The 13,363-nt window shown below is 42.5% G+C and overlaps 1 protein-coding gene across 4 annotated transcripts in view; it reads right to left on the bottom strand.

Moving 5' to 3' along the window:
• Positions 1-3,178: 3,178 nt before the first annotated feature.
• Positions 3,179-13,363, bottom strand: part of nlgn1 (neuroligin 1) — a 266,566-nt gene continuing 256,381 nt past the window's right edge. For all 4 annotated transcript variants that reach the window (XM_034530667.1, XM_034530665.1, XM_034530668.1 and 1 more), the window contains 7 exons: positions 12,546-12,731; positions 11,151-11,417; positions 10,700-11,061; positions 9,416-9,576; positions 7,005-7,161; positions 5,134-5,211; positions 3,179-3,775 (listed from right to left, as the gene is read on the bottom strand). In XM_034530667.1, the coding sequence (XP_034386558.1) occupies positions 3,179-3,775; positions 5,134-5,211; positions 7,005-7,161; positions 9,416-9,576; positions 10,700-11,061; positions 11,151-11,417; positions 12,546-12,731 (1,808 nt within the window). The remainder of the gene's footprint in view (positions 3,776-5,133; positions 5,212-7,004; positions 7,162-9,415; positions 9,577-10,699; positions 11,062-11,150; positions 11,418-12,545; positions 12,732-13,363) is intronic.

The raw sequence follows: 13,363 nt of genomic DNA on the forward strand, positions 1-13,363 counted from the left end.
TTGTTTATCTATGTACTGCGTCACCAGGCTTGCCACTTTACTCCCGCTGTTCTTTCTACGGCCACTAGAGGTCGTCTTCTTGTATTTGTATCAGTCGTCAACCAGGTGAACAGGTGATAGTTGACAATGATTAATATTTTAATATGACAAATCTATGTGTTAAGAAAGTCTTTGTCATTATATTGTCTTGCACGGAATGGATTTTTGCTGTTATTAAAATATTTTTTAGGTTTACCGTAACATATTGTGAGATGTATTTCAGCAATTAACAAGGTCATGTTGCTTTTTATATGGATCTAATTAATCTTGAGTCCGAGTGCTGACCATTGATGTTTATCTGTATACAATATCTTGAGCACAAACATTTGGAAAGGGACTTTGTTTGCACACATGTTTTCATTTTCATATGTACGTCATAATCATAATGTTGGAAAAGCTAGTGGCCTGACGATACAATGTCAACAGACCTACAGTATTGATAGTCCCTTGATTCTGGAATTCACACTTTTTAGATGTTGGCTTGCTTTTACAGGGAAGGGTATTAAAAATGTCCCATGAGGATGATGTGTGATAATAGCCTTGGAATCTTCCTTTTGTTGAAATCCCAGATCAAGCCTTGGTGGTTCATTTCGTCCAGAGAAACAATCTGGAGCGCACAGATGTAATTAGTTTATTCAATTTAAATCTTATCCCAAAAAGCAACACTCGCTATGAGAGACTAGATTTTATTCCCCCATCCAGCTTGTCTGCCGCAGTGTTATATGGGGTAACAGTAGTCTGTGCTCATTACTTTGAATGACTGCACAGTGCCTGTGAGGGAGCCAAAAGGGGCAGGATGTATTCTCACAACAGAGGCCTCCAAACATCTACACTTTAGTGAAAGGAAAACAGGGAGACAAGCGTTTCAGCTTACCAAGTAGCATCTCTGCGCCAGCAATCAGACTTCTGTATCTGTCTCAGCACAATAGGCTTGCCATCTAGGGTATTTCTCGCTCTCTCTATTTTGAAGATCACCGCTTCACTGCTATGACTCTAATGCTACTGGGTCCGACTGCAGTTTGCTTTGCTGTATGACAAACTCCTACTTCGGAGGCAAACATCGTTAGCCGCCGAGGCCTCACTGACCTAAGGATGTCGGCTATGGCAGACCGTCTTGCAGGAGACGGTGAACTGAGGGCGGACGCGAGGGGAAACCACTTGCTAAACAGACAATACTGTCAGCTCAGTAGAAAAGGTGAGACAGTAGAGAATCTTAAGTAGAAAAAGGATGGGGCCAAAAGAAGAAGCTCTCTAAAGTGAGGTAAAGAGGGTTGACTGAGGCTTTCAGCTGCAAAGGGAAACCGTTCTCTTTCTTCCCATAATACAGTGTGCCTCTAAAAAGGATCAACCTGGTCTAATGATGATAGATAGAAAGTATAACAAAGGAATTGGCCTACCCTAAGCTAACCCTAGCTCTTCTTCTTGTCCACCTGCTCAGCATTTCCAGAGAGTTCCACCCAATGTGATCGGTCTGTGCTTGGTCTTTGACTTGTAGAAATCGTGTACAGGCATTCATGTTTAAACAGCTTTACAGAACCTGGCTGGATAAAGGAAAAGAAAAGCTACATGGCCCAGAGATTCACTCTTTTGACATATTTTCTACTACCTTCACCATCTTTTTTCATACTACTGGGCACCCACTGTGTCACTCAATCGACACACCTTCCAGGTAAAGAAAAAAAGAAAGTTGGCAATGGAACTAACAGTGCAGGTAATTACTTCTATACGGTAAAGTGGTCCAATAGGTAGAATAGCAAAGAACATTGATCTCAACAGAAGGTACGATGAGTTTGATTGATACAGTGTAATGTGATTTAACCACTATCAAAAAGTAGTACCAACACACAGAGTACAAAACTAGTCCTTATATGCCCAGCTCCACTCAAGCTATATTATGTTATGCAAGAAAGTTTTACCATATCCCCAGCCCCTCCCCTTTCTGTCCCCAACTCCAGCCGCAACATCCACAACCTGGAACTGTATTTCCCGTGGTCCTGCGAGGGTGTGTGTTTTCCTGTAATCCAATCAGGAAAATCCATTTGAAATTGCTCCAGTGCAAGGGAAAGGGAGAAAATTATTCTTAATAATGACATAATCAGCAGGGCAGCCATCAAGCAGATAAATTGTCATGCGCATCGTGCTAAAATATCCAATTATCCTTTGTCCCCCAGCTCTTTGTGTTGAAGTTGGAACTGCCAGAAAGCCAGAAGGTGGATCCCCGATTGCCACTGGTTCATCCTGCTGGCAGGTTTGCAGTATAGACCCCCCACCCCCCACTCCCTCCACCCACGCCATAAGAGAAGAGGGCTTAAACAGCCTGGTGCTTAGTGTACAGATCTAGATATGTAAATAGGTTCTATACAATAAAATTGTTCCCGATCCTCAAAAATAAATGGATGAAAAGTATCTGTGACATTTTTTTCCTTAAAATGGTTCCATTGTGCATACAGGGTTTCTTTTTTCCTTGAAGTTTCCAGTCCTTGCTTTGTTCTTTTCAACAATTGCTTTTGCTTTATCTTACATAGCCTCCATTTATGAAGTTAACACATGCCTTAATTGGTTTGCACCACACCTACTCTGTGCCACACAATCTGCTGCACGATGCCAAAGGAAAACAATATGTTTTCTTTCTTTTACAAAGTGCTCCCCTCTTCTTACCTCCGAGGCGTGTCTGATGCTCTGCTTCCAGATAATACTGTCAGGCAGTCATTTGTCAAAAGCCTCAAAGGCCATATCTGTCGCTAGAAAGAAAAAGTAGTTTACTGTACCTTGTTTTGCTGCAATATTAGAACGAAAATAATAGAAAAAACATCCTCCTTTGTTTTAGCTTGTGAGGTTGTTTTTCTCCTTATTTGTACTTTTTTATTCTTGTCTTTTATTTTTCTACAAAAACATAATTCTTCTTTTTTTTCCCCCTTTGGTCCAAACCCCAGAAATCCTGTGACTATATTCCCTCAGGTATTAACAGGGTGGACAATCCCAGTGTAACTCCATGAGTGTCTGGCAACTCCAGGCTGGCGTTTCAGCTCCTGACATGTCTGTGAGTGTCAGCGTACTGGCCTTAAGTTTCTGCTGCCGCAGTCGCGTCAGCTTTTGCCTCAGCCGTCAGAGTCCTGCCTGCGTGGGTGCTTCCACAGCGCTATACCCGGGTGGTGGAGTGCGAGTGTGGGTGCGGATGGGGTAGGGTGTTATTCTGCCCGCTGCTGGGAAAGGTGTTGAAAGAGTGGAGCGAGGTGAGCCCGCCCATGGTGCTGGGAATCATGGTTATGGTGTTTGGCGTCATAAGCGGGATGTCGTCCGGTGAGCGCCTCATGGCCAGAGTGTAGTCCGGCGGACAGGCAGTCCTCAGCACCACGTCGTGCGGGTGCAGGGAGTCGCCCACCCCCCTGCAGTCCAGGTCCGAGTGCTGCTTCATCTGCAGGGACATGATCTCCTCCTCCTGAGTGTGAGCCAGGTCGTTGGCGGCGCTCCGCTGGGGACTGCAGCGCCTGTGGACGTCATGCCGGCGCTTGTCCTTCTTGTAGTAAAGGGCAGCGAAGGCCAGAATGTTGAGGAAGAGCAGGGAGGCTCCTACAGCGATGGTCACCGACAGCTCAGTGGAGTAGTCGCGCTGGTCCACCAGATGTGGCTGGATGTGGCTGTCCTGGGTCTCGGTGGGGAACGGAGTCGGGTAAGGGCGCTTGGTCACGGGAACCTTGGTCTTCGGCGTGCGGTTGGTAGCCTCAGATTGAGGGATCTGAAGACAGGAAGATTAACAGTAAGGACATCATTGATTTGAAAAGTTTAAACATAGTGTCGGAGAAAGTTCAATCATCTTCATGCTACACAATCTGAACTTTTGAAGCAGATTTCTTTCAGAGATAAAGGATCTGTACTCTCTGGTTAGAACAGATATTTAATTTAAAAGCCTTGGTCTTTAAACCTTCATCAAGACAAATGTTTGCCCTTTGAACCACGGAAAGGTTGGGCTTTTGACCTGCATCGGACATTTGAATGTTGTGCATATATAGAGCTTTAGCAGTAGAAATAGATGCCGCTAGCCTCACTCTGTCCAAACGTATAAAATAACTTCCTAAGAAAGAACAACTTATCATTTTTTTAAAATTGTGTTTGTGTAATGACCTTTTGAACTTAGGACATGTTATGCTGTTTCCTTAAGCTCCAATTCAATAAAGAAAACTTAATCCCCTTCTTGGTCCAGCTCCATACTTCATACATAAATGTTGATTCCGTTCCTTTAGGCCAGTGGTTCTCAAACCTTTTCTGTCACGCCCCACTTCGGAGGAAGAAAAATGTTCATGCCCCAACGCCCCAACCGAATTGTAACAAAATGGTCCATCCTGAATTTTTATTGATATAACTTTTTGTGACTCCTATTGTGGCTGCAATGAACTTGTTTTGCACTGAATATATTTTCAAGATAATAAAAATAGTGCAACCTGTAAAAAACAAAACGAAACCAGTTCAAATATTCAAGAGTTTTACACTGCGTATTTTTTCAACAATAACATGCAACCTGTGCAAAACAAAACAAAATGAGTGCAGATATGTATGAGCCATTAATTTGTATTAGTGGCTACAATGAGCCTGCTTTCAACTATAAATCTTTTTTGATACCGCCACTCTCACTTCATGCTCAATGTTGAGCTTTTGTTTTGAAGGGCAACAGCAAATTTCCGTTGCTGTTGTTCCTCTGTTGAGATACAATACGACCCATTTGATATATCGATCAAATTCAGCCATTAGCGGGAGGTGACGCACTTCCTGGACGGGTTGCTAACCCACGCAGGTATGAAAAAAAACAAGCAAACTCCACACACAAAATACCCAGCCAACTACAAATGTAGCAATACTTAACTTAAAAATGCATTTGTATTAATTGGTAACACCTGTTTTGCAGAAAGTCTGCGTGACAACTGATAGTCAAGCTGATGTTTGGCTCATGGTGTGAACAGATGGCGATTCCCTTCTCATCATACTGAAACTACAGCTCTGTCTGACTTAAAAAGAATAATTTTAATCTGTATCATGTCCGGTTCTCTCACAAGGCTTGGGTCAAGGAACAGGAGGAACTATAGATGGTTTAGTACCAACCTTGGTGGTGGTGGGGATGAGCTGGGTGACATCGTTGAGGCTGTGCAGATGGGGAACCAGCTCCAACCACAAGTTGACCTGAGGGGTGGAGAAAATGGAGGGGAAAAAAATTAATAAAGGGAAATCATTTACTGTCTTCCAACACATTTTCTATTTGAAAAGTCCTCACTTTTGATAGATTTTCAAACCATATTGGACTTTGTGACTGAAGGTAAAGAGGATGCTGTGAAAGACCACGGTGTTTTTGCTCTTGGATATGGCTTACAGTTACATGATGTTGAACAATTTCAACAAAGTTTGCATCTGGCTTTCTTTTCTCATTTTTGAAGCCTTAGCCATGCAGGCTTTATAATATTTCCAAGTCAGCCATCAGAAAACGTGCTCACTCTGACCAGCGCTCTCTCACACAGGGGGTCAACCTCTCGTCTGTGCTGCCTGCCTTCTCCAATCGCCATGAAAAACACTGCTTGTATGGTCAATTTATTTTTAGAAATGAACAATTTCATATTCTAGAAAACAGGATAGGGGCACTAGTCTGGAAAGACAAATACTTTTTTCCATAAGCTCTTTTCTTTTTCCACGTGTCCACGTTTTCCAAGTGTCTTGAGGCATTACATTATAACGAGGATGCAGTCAACCTGACAATGTGGATGTTAATATCTCAAATTAATCTTAATGATTCAGAAAAGGAATTAAAACAAATTAATTCAAAACTATTTTTTTTACAAAAGGGGAAGACTGGCATCCTCATATGGAGTTTGACTGCAGGCAAACAATACGATATTATAGCTATAAACTTTGTTTATTACTGGTCAGTTATGTGATGTGATTGGTCAGTAGTTGGGTTGTTGATATGTTTGAGTCTGTCCTCCAGAGCAGGTTAGCTGTGTAGCATTGATTAACATTGTCATCTATCATTCTTAAAAGTAAGCCAGCGCTGAGATAGCAGCACATCTTATAATAACCCACACAGATGGCTTCTCACTTCAAATGTTATAATCTGATTAAATGGTTATTAGCCTCAAAGATAAGGTTAGAAGGGGCCAGCTTCACCTACTAGCAGGTTCCCAAGGCTGTTATCATCTATTCATATGGTTGATCACTGAAGACGACGCAGACCTCAAGTGGCTGGAGAAATTATAACAGGAGCTAAGGAGGAAGTCATGTGATGTCGTGTGAAGAGCAACAACGTCTGTGTGGGCAGGAAGTCTGGGTGAATGCATGTGACATGACATGTTACCCCCCCTCCTCTCTTCCTGCTTCTGTTTCATGGATTGTTGAAATCTGGATCGTGGTCCATGCCTACTACTAATTAATGATAATTTCTATCATATTCATTGAATGTGTTGTAACTCTGTATCTCTGTTCATTCTGTACACATGACATCTATTCATCTGTCCATCCGGGGAGAGGGATCCTCCTCTGTTGCTCTCCTGAAGGTTTCTTCCCTTTTTTCCCTGTCAAAGGTTATTTTTGGGGAGTTTTTCCTGATCCGATGTGAGGTCAAAGGTCAGGGATGTCGTATGTGTACAGATTGTAAAGCCCTCTGAGGCAAATTTGTCATTTTGGGCCATACAAAATAAACTGAATTGAATTGAATTGAATAACGTAACATGTTCGGAACTTGAATTATGTAAGTAACAATGTCCTTATTTAAAACACAAACTTCTCCTTAACTTAACAGAGTGAATTGAAACCAAACTACTTGTTTAACTACTTGTTTAAAACGGTGACTGTGTCACAGTCATGATGCAGTTTGCACTATATGAAGCATTAGAATGGTAATGATCACAACAGACGAGGGCCATTTAATGGGCTGTATCCCATTCCAGGATGGCTATTGAAAACTATAGAGTAATATCTCACAGTACCTTGTTGGCACGATAGTGCTCTTTGACCCGGGGCTTCAGGCCAATGTGTAAGTAAAGTTGGTCTTTCTGGTTGTAGCGTGTCCACGCCACCTCTTCAAAACGATTGGGCTTGGTGTGGATGAACTTGGTGTCCTGGGGGACAGGCTGGTTGGGATCCCTGACAAAAAGAGTACAGGAGGACACAATTCACAGAGAGGCAATATCTGGTGATGGTTTTATAGCAGAACAATGCATTCTTTTTTTAAACAAGGCATCACTGCACATGGTGACCACCATGAAAGATGCAATCCTCTCCTCACCAATCAGTTCCAGTTATTTCACCATGTGCCTGTCAACTTGAGGCACAAGTAGAACCAAAGGTAAACTAAAGGTGACTTTTTGGGACTGTCTGCTTATTAAAATGTTAATTCTGTCCTAAGTGTAGCTTCTCCCTTAGGCTAATCAGTGTAATTATGAAAACACTGGAATGTAGTCCTGAGATGAATCCCCCCCAGGTTTCATATTAATCAACAGTTTTTGAGATAGCACACCTGATAAAATAAAAAAGGTCAAAACAGATATTTTTGCTCATAGTTGATTAGCTTTCTTAAGATTCCGATTGCATGAAAAGGTCTTAAGATAACTAATAACCTCAGAAGTTTCGCTCATTTTAAGTTTTATTCAAATGCTAAATAATTTGCATTTCAGCTTTTTAATTGTGGGTGTCTTGTTGAGAGTGAAGCTATGTATATTTAATTCATACATAAAAAGAAGCTTTCAACCAAGGAGTAATTCGGGGAAAAGATGCAGTTCAACCATGCTGATAATTTCCATAAAGCATATGCTTCAGTGGTTGCTATAAACCAAACTAAGATGTAGCACCATACTAATCCTATATTCCATCTACTTTTGGTAAATAAAGCCATAACAGCACACAAATGAATTGCCCTGTAAATGCAGGTCTGTAACTCGATATGCACCCTTATACTTGTATGTACTGAGGAGCTTACGGAGCACATTCCACAGGGGATCCTGTGCTAAAAAGACCCCCTTACACTTAATCTGAGCTGAACAGAGTCAGCCATGTGAGCTATGGAGACCCATTCAGACCCACTGAGAGCCCCATTGTCTGAGAGCAGCATATGGAGCCAGCCAGACCTCATCAGGAACACGCTTAACCATTCAAATTGGCGGCATAAATCTCCCAGGTACCCGGCATTCTACGTCAATTTGGGGTTATATATGTAGATCATTAGGCCTTTCTCTTCCCCTCAGGCTACTGGGCAGTACGCAGAAAAAGCCAATGTCCCCACATTACGCTCTCCAAAAACAATTACCGCCATGACTAGATGCTCTAAGGCTGCACGAGACAGAAGAGGGGGGAAAGGATTTTAATTTTGTCCCATCCAGAATGTCACTCCTCAGGCCACTACCATTAATTAAGAATGTATATGAAGATATGTAGAGGCTATCTGCATAGAATACCAATTACACTGCGCAGTCCATAAAACACAATAGCACAATTTGCTACTCATGTTCATCAAGTGTAGGTTAATAGTGAGGAAACACAATCACAATGGTTTGATCAATTAGTTCATGGTCTTGTAATGGCGAGCGATTGCAGAACGACTGGCAACCAAAACAGTTCAAGTAACCCTGTGGCAGACATCCATACAACGATGCTGCTTGTAACTGAGCTTGATGCTTTGGACTTTGTTTCAGTCATCAGGTTTTCACTGTGCATTGCAGCCCGGCAGAGCTCATGCAGCAGGTTAGTCATCAGACTCTGTGGAACCATGAAGACGCTTTTCTATTCTATTCTTTTATTGTTTTAAATACTTGGTTGGCTCTGTGACATGATCTCTATTTCCATCCACCTCCCTCTCTGTTATTGTCCCACTGACTGAAGTTGTTGCTTTGCACATACATACTTGTATACAGCTGATTAGAAACCCAGTTGCCCCGATACATTGCCAAGACACTGGCGCTCCGCAGCAGAAATCTCCCTGGGGAAACCAGATTCCCGTAATCTCCCCACGCCGATCTAATCGACGACTCCAATTACAGAAACCGGCTTTCTCTTATCAATTATCTTGGTCACTTAAACCGAGTTTCTCCTTTATATGACATTTAAGAAGCTTCCTGGAGAAAGTGTAGCACAGTTAGATGAGATGATGAAAGTAGCTAATGCAACGTTATCAAATATTAACTAGTACAAAGGAAAAATGCAGGCAACAGAACTAACATGATGGGTTTTAGTCATTTACAGCTAGAGCTTCGTCATACAGTGAGTTTGAGCTGCAGCCACTTCATCTGAACTCAATTAACAGGCTTAGACAGAGCTAAGATGGCACTGTCCCGGCCCATGGGGATAACACATAGAACGTGAGTTGTATCGGCCCTCAGGAGCCACGTTTGTTGTGTCTTCGTACCCTGTTTTGGCAAAGTTTGTCCAGTAGGTCATGACCACGGCACTGAGCATCACATCGTTCTTGGAGAAGTTGCAGGGGAACAGCTCTGTTGGACCAATCATCGGGAGCCCAAACACATATGGGATCTCATCTCCATGTGCTGCGTCTGCCCACGGTGGTACCTAATGAGCAGAAGAGGGATCAAATCCGTATCAGTATTATTAGATTTATGTGACAGATACAGGACACTGAAAGGCATTACTTTTGCACACAGTGAGGGTTGTGACCATTGACAGACACAGACAGCTTACTATATCAGGCCTATTATTCATTGTATTACTGAGAGACGAGATGGGAAACAGCACAAATAGAGGGTTGCTTTGAGCTGAATTTTAAACTAAAATGTTGAAGTACATGTTACGCGCTGCAGCCTGTTAAATGACGAATATGCCAAAAGGAAATATGTAAGTTTAATCACCACTCCTCACTTTCTTTCAGGACTGCTTAAATAGTCATTGTAGCTTTGTATAAGCGAAAGGAAGCCTAACGTAGTCATTTACAATGATGTAATAAGATCAGACCTTGGTGTGTGCCATTAGGTGCTGTACTTATTCACTGTTTAGTAAGCGGCCTTCATGTCACAAAGTAATTAGGTTCTGTGTTCCAAAACAATCAGAAGCAAATTTGTGTGGATGTGGCTATAGGCTGTCTGCTTTTCACTGATGGTTTCATTTTATTACAGTAATTATAGAAAAGTAAGATGTGTACAGTAATTCTGTTTTAAAGAAAAATGCAAATTTCCGAGGTGGTGCAATTGTATACAAAGTCAACAGAAAAGATGCTAGTTTTGAGCAAACTGAGGCAAAGACATGCCCGCGTGAAGTGATCATTTCTTTTACTTCAGAGTCAACTGGTGTGGAGAAAAAACAGGAGGAACTACATTTCCAGCTAAATTAAGAGATCAGTGCCTGAGCAGGAAAACCCATAAACTGTCCATGCTAGCTGGACAGGAAAATCATTTGTGCAGTGCTGTACAGAAAATGGTTCTTTCTATTCAATTTAAAGGTGACTGACTGGTGGGGAATCGGAGGGTGGGTGCTATGACGCAGTATGAGAAATGCTGCATTTACAAGTCGTACACACATCGTTCTCTTCATAATATATGTTTGATCTTCGATTATGGAATTGTATGGTTTTCTTCGTGAGCAGTAACTGAAAGCTTTACCCAAGGAGATGAGGAACGAGCCAGCAGCATTTTGAAATTGACAATCCATAAAGTAGATTACCCATTACCTAGAGACCTACCTGTTCTGTCTGACAGTGGTGGTAGAAGGCATAGAAGTATGTTGGCGACCCAAAGCTGGAGTGCAGGTCCGCTGTGGCAATAGCCGGTGCCACCCATTGGTGGTCGGTGAAAAGGGCCAGCAGTGTTTTCCGGCGTGTCTCTGGGTTGTGCCTGTCAGCCCAGTCTGTGTACATGAACTTGATGGTCTCTCTGAGGATGTCTTTCCCTTCTGGGTAGCCATATAGGTCATCCACAAAGCTGGACACGGCGTAGTCAAAGTCGTTAGCCTGAACGCCGTTTTCGTTGTCCACAATAAGCTCCACGAACTTCAGGCCCTCGCCCTGGTTAACTCCCAGCATAATATCGTAGTTGAGGAACTCGCCTTGAAAGAGATGGTGCAGAATGGTTGTTAAAATTTAAGGTAAGAACAATGTTAGAAATCGCTGACTCCTAAGAAAAGTGAATTGATACCTTGCTCCATGAGTATCTGAGGGTCATCAGGTATAACATCTCCATCAATAACAGGTCCAAAGGCAATGTGGTAGCGAGCTGGCTGGATGTCTTGATCCACCAGCTCCTTGTAATGTTTCTTCTGAAGGCACCCCACCAGCTCCACAGTGTCCTCCAAGTTACAGCCCACCTTCCGGGCCAGCATCCGGGCGTACTTGGCTGGCTGAAAACTGACAGCCCAGCTGGACAGAGCGGTGCCGCTCTGCGCGATGGCCCTCTGGAAGAGTCCTGGAGAGAAAAACAGCAGAGCAGGAAACCAAGCAACAGAATCATTCTGGAATCTTTGCTCTTACATAAAAGAACAGACAACGTACAAGTAAATGAAATCAGGCAGGCGGTCAAGATGAAGTATTAGGACTAAAAATAACTCAACTAATGACATTTGTTTTATGAAATTAAAGTTTAAAAATACAGCTTTCCGTCACATCTTTTTAATCTTCAGAGTGAATCAGTGAGCTTGGGGGTTCGGAAAGTCAGAAAGTTCTGAGAAAAGTATGAACACAGTGTTGGTTTTGGTGCTGAAGAATAACACCAGCCTTGTCGGGACGGAAAAGCATGTTTTCTTTAAACAATCACCACAACTACACCATTTGTCATAGACAGAAGACAGTCCTTTATCACATCAACGCTTCCAGAAAACACTACCGAAACTATTTAATGAAAACATGTCCCATTTAAAATGATGCTCTTAATGCTCTCAACAGATCCTAGAAAAAACATGAAATGATGGCCTCCTTAGCGCAAGTACAAAGTCATGGTTGATTCAGACCAAAGGTCACGCGTCAAGATTTCTGTGAAACTTTAACTGGACTGCAGGCTGTTGAACACAGAGCCGAGAGGAGAGGAGAAGCTGGAAGTAGAGGTTGTACAAAATGTGAATAACGTTATAAAGTGGAACATGCGGAGCCTGCCGTATTTCCCCCAACATTGCTAGCAATTGTGGCTCTTTGAACATTTTTGGGATATATAGATTCCCTTGTTTGCCAATTGTTGTAAAATAAACTATCAAAGAAATTCAACTTGCGTTTTCTTCTTATAACTGTGTTATACTGCACAACAGACATTTTTGAAAATCAAGGCCACAGAGAGAGAAATGTGACAGGAGCCAAAATATCCCGAAAACTGCTTTGGGTTCAGAGCGTTAACACACAGCCAAAACAAATGAATAATAAAAATAGCATTAGCAAAAGTAAACTGTGTTTCCTCTGCACCAAGCACTCACAGTCACACAAGTCACACACAACTGAGGTGCACATACATGCACATGCATGCATACTGAAATATTCATTATGGTCCCATGTGAACTCCTCGGTGACTCAGGAGTTGTACCTTTGGTGGAGTTGCTCCAGCGGTTGCCCTCGGAGTAGTGAGACAGCGTGAGCAGGTTGACACAGGAAGCCCCAGCGCCGGAGCCAAACACAGTGATACGTAACGGGTCGCCGCCGAAGGCAGCGATGTTCTCACTGGTCCAGCGCAGAGCCTGGATCAGGTCCAGCAAGCCGTAATTCCCTTTGGCGGCCTGGTCCCCTGTACTCAGGAATCCTGCAAGAGAGGACGAAGAACAGAGATGTCACTTGTGTGCTTCTTTTCATTGCCATTGGTGTCTTAAGCAGAGGGTTTCCGTAGCAATGAGGATTAATGCTGCACACTAACAACGGACATAAATGGATGAACAACATTTAATGTCAATGTCCCGTATGCCACATCACTGAAAGGAGGAGAGGATGTCATGGTGCTACCCAGACTTCTCAAATGAGCAAATCATTCCGATACGATTCCTGGAAGAAGCCCGACACACGTTGACATAGAAGTTCACAGGCAACACATTATTCTTTTGTAAAATCAACATACAAGTAAGGTACAAAAGAAGAGTTTTTACAAATAGACTTTTTATAATGTATTGGTCGTGGAAAAGACAAGAGATGAAGAGTGACAGGAGCACAGGACAGAGGAGGTGATGTGTCGTCATTAGACATACATAAGGTGTCTCTCTGTAATGTATTACTATGGAAGTGTTCGGTAAGAGTATCAGACCAGTTTATAACTATATATCATAAGCAGTACCCTGCGAGTTATAGATAGATAGATGGATGGATAGATGGATAGATAGATAGATAGATAGATAGATAGATAGATAGATAGATGGATGGATGGATGGATGGACGGATGGATAG

The sequence above is a fragment of the Cyclopterus lumpus genome, chromosome 4 (genome assembly GCF_009769545.1).
Source record: "Cyclopterus lumpus isolate fCycLum1 chromosome 4, fCycLum1.pri, whole genome shotgun sequence".
Taxonomy (NCBI): domain Eukaryota; kingdom Metazoa; phylum Chordata; class Actinopteri; order Perciformes; family Cyclopteridae; genus Cyclopterus; species Cyclopterus lumpus.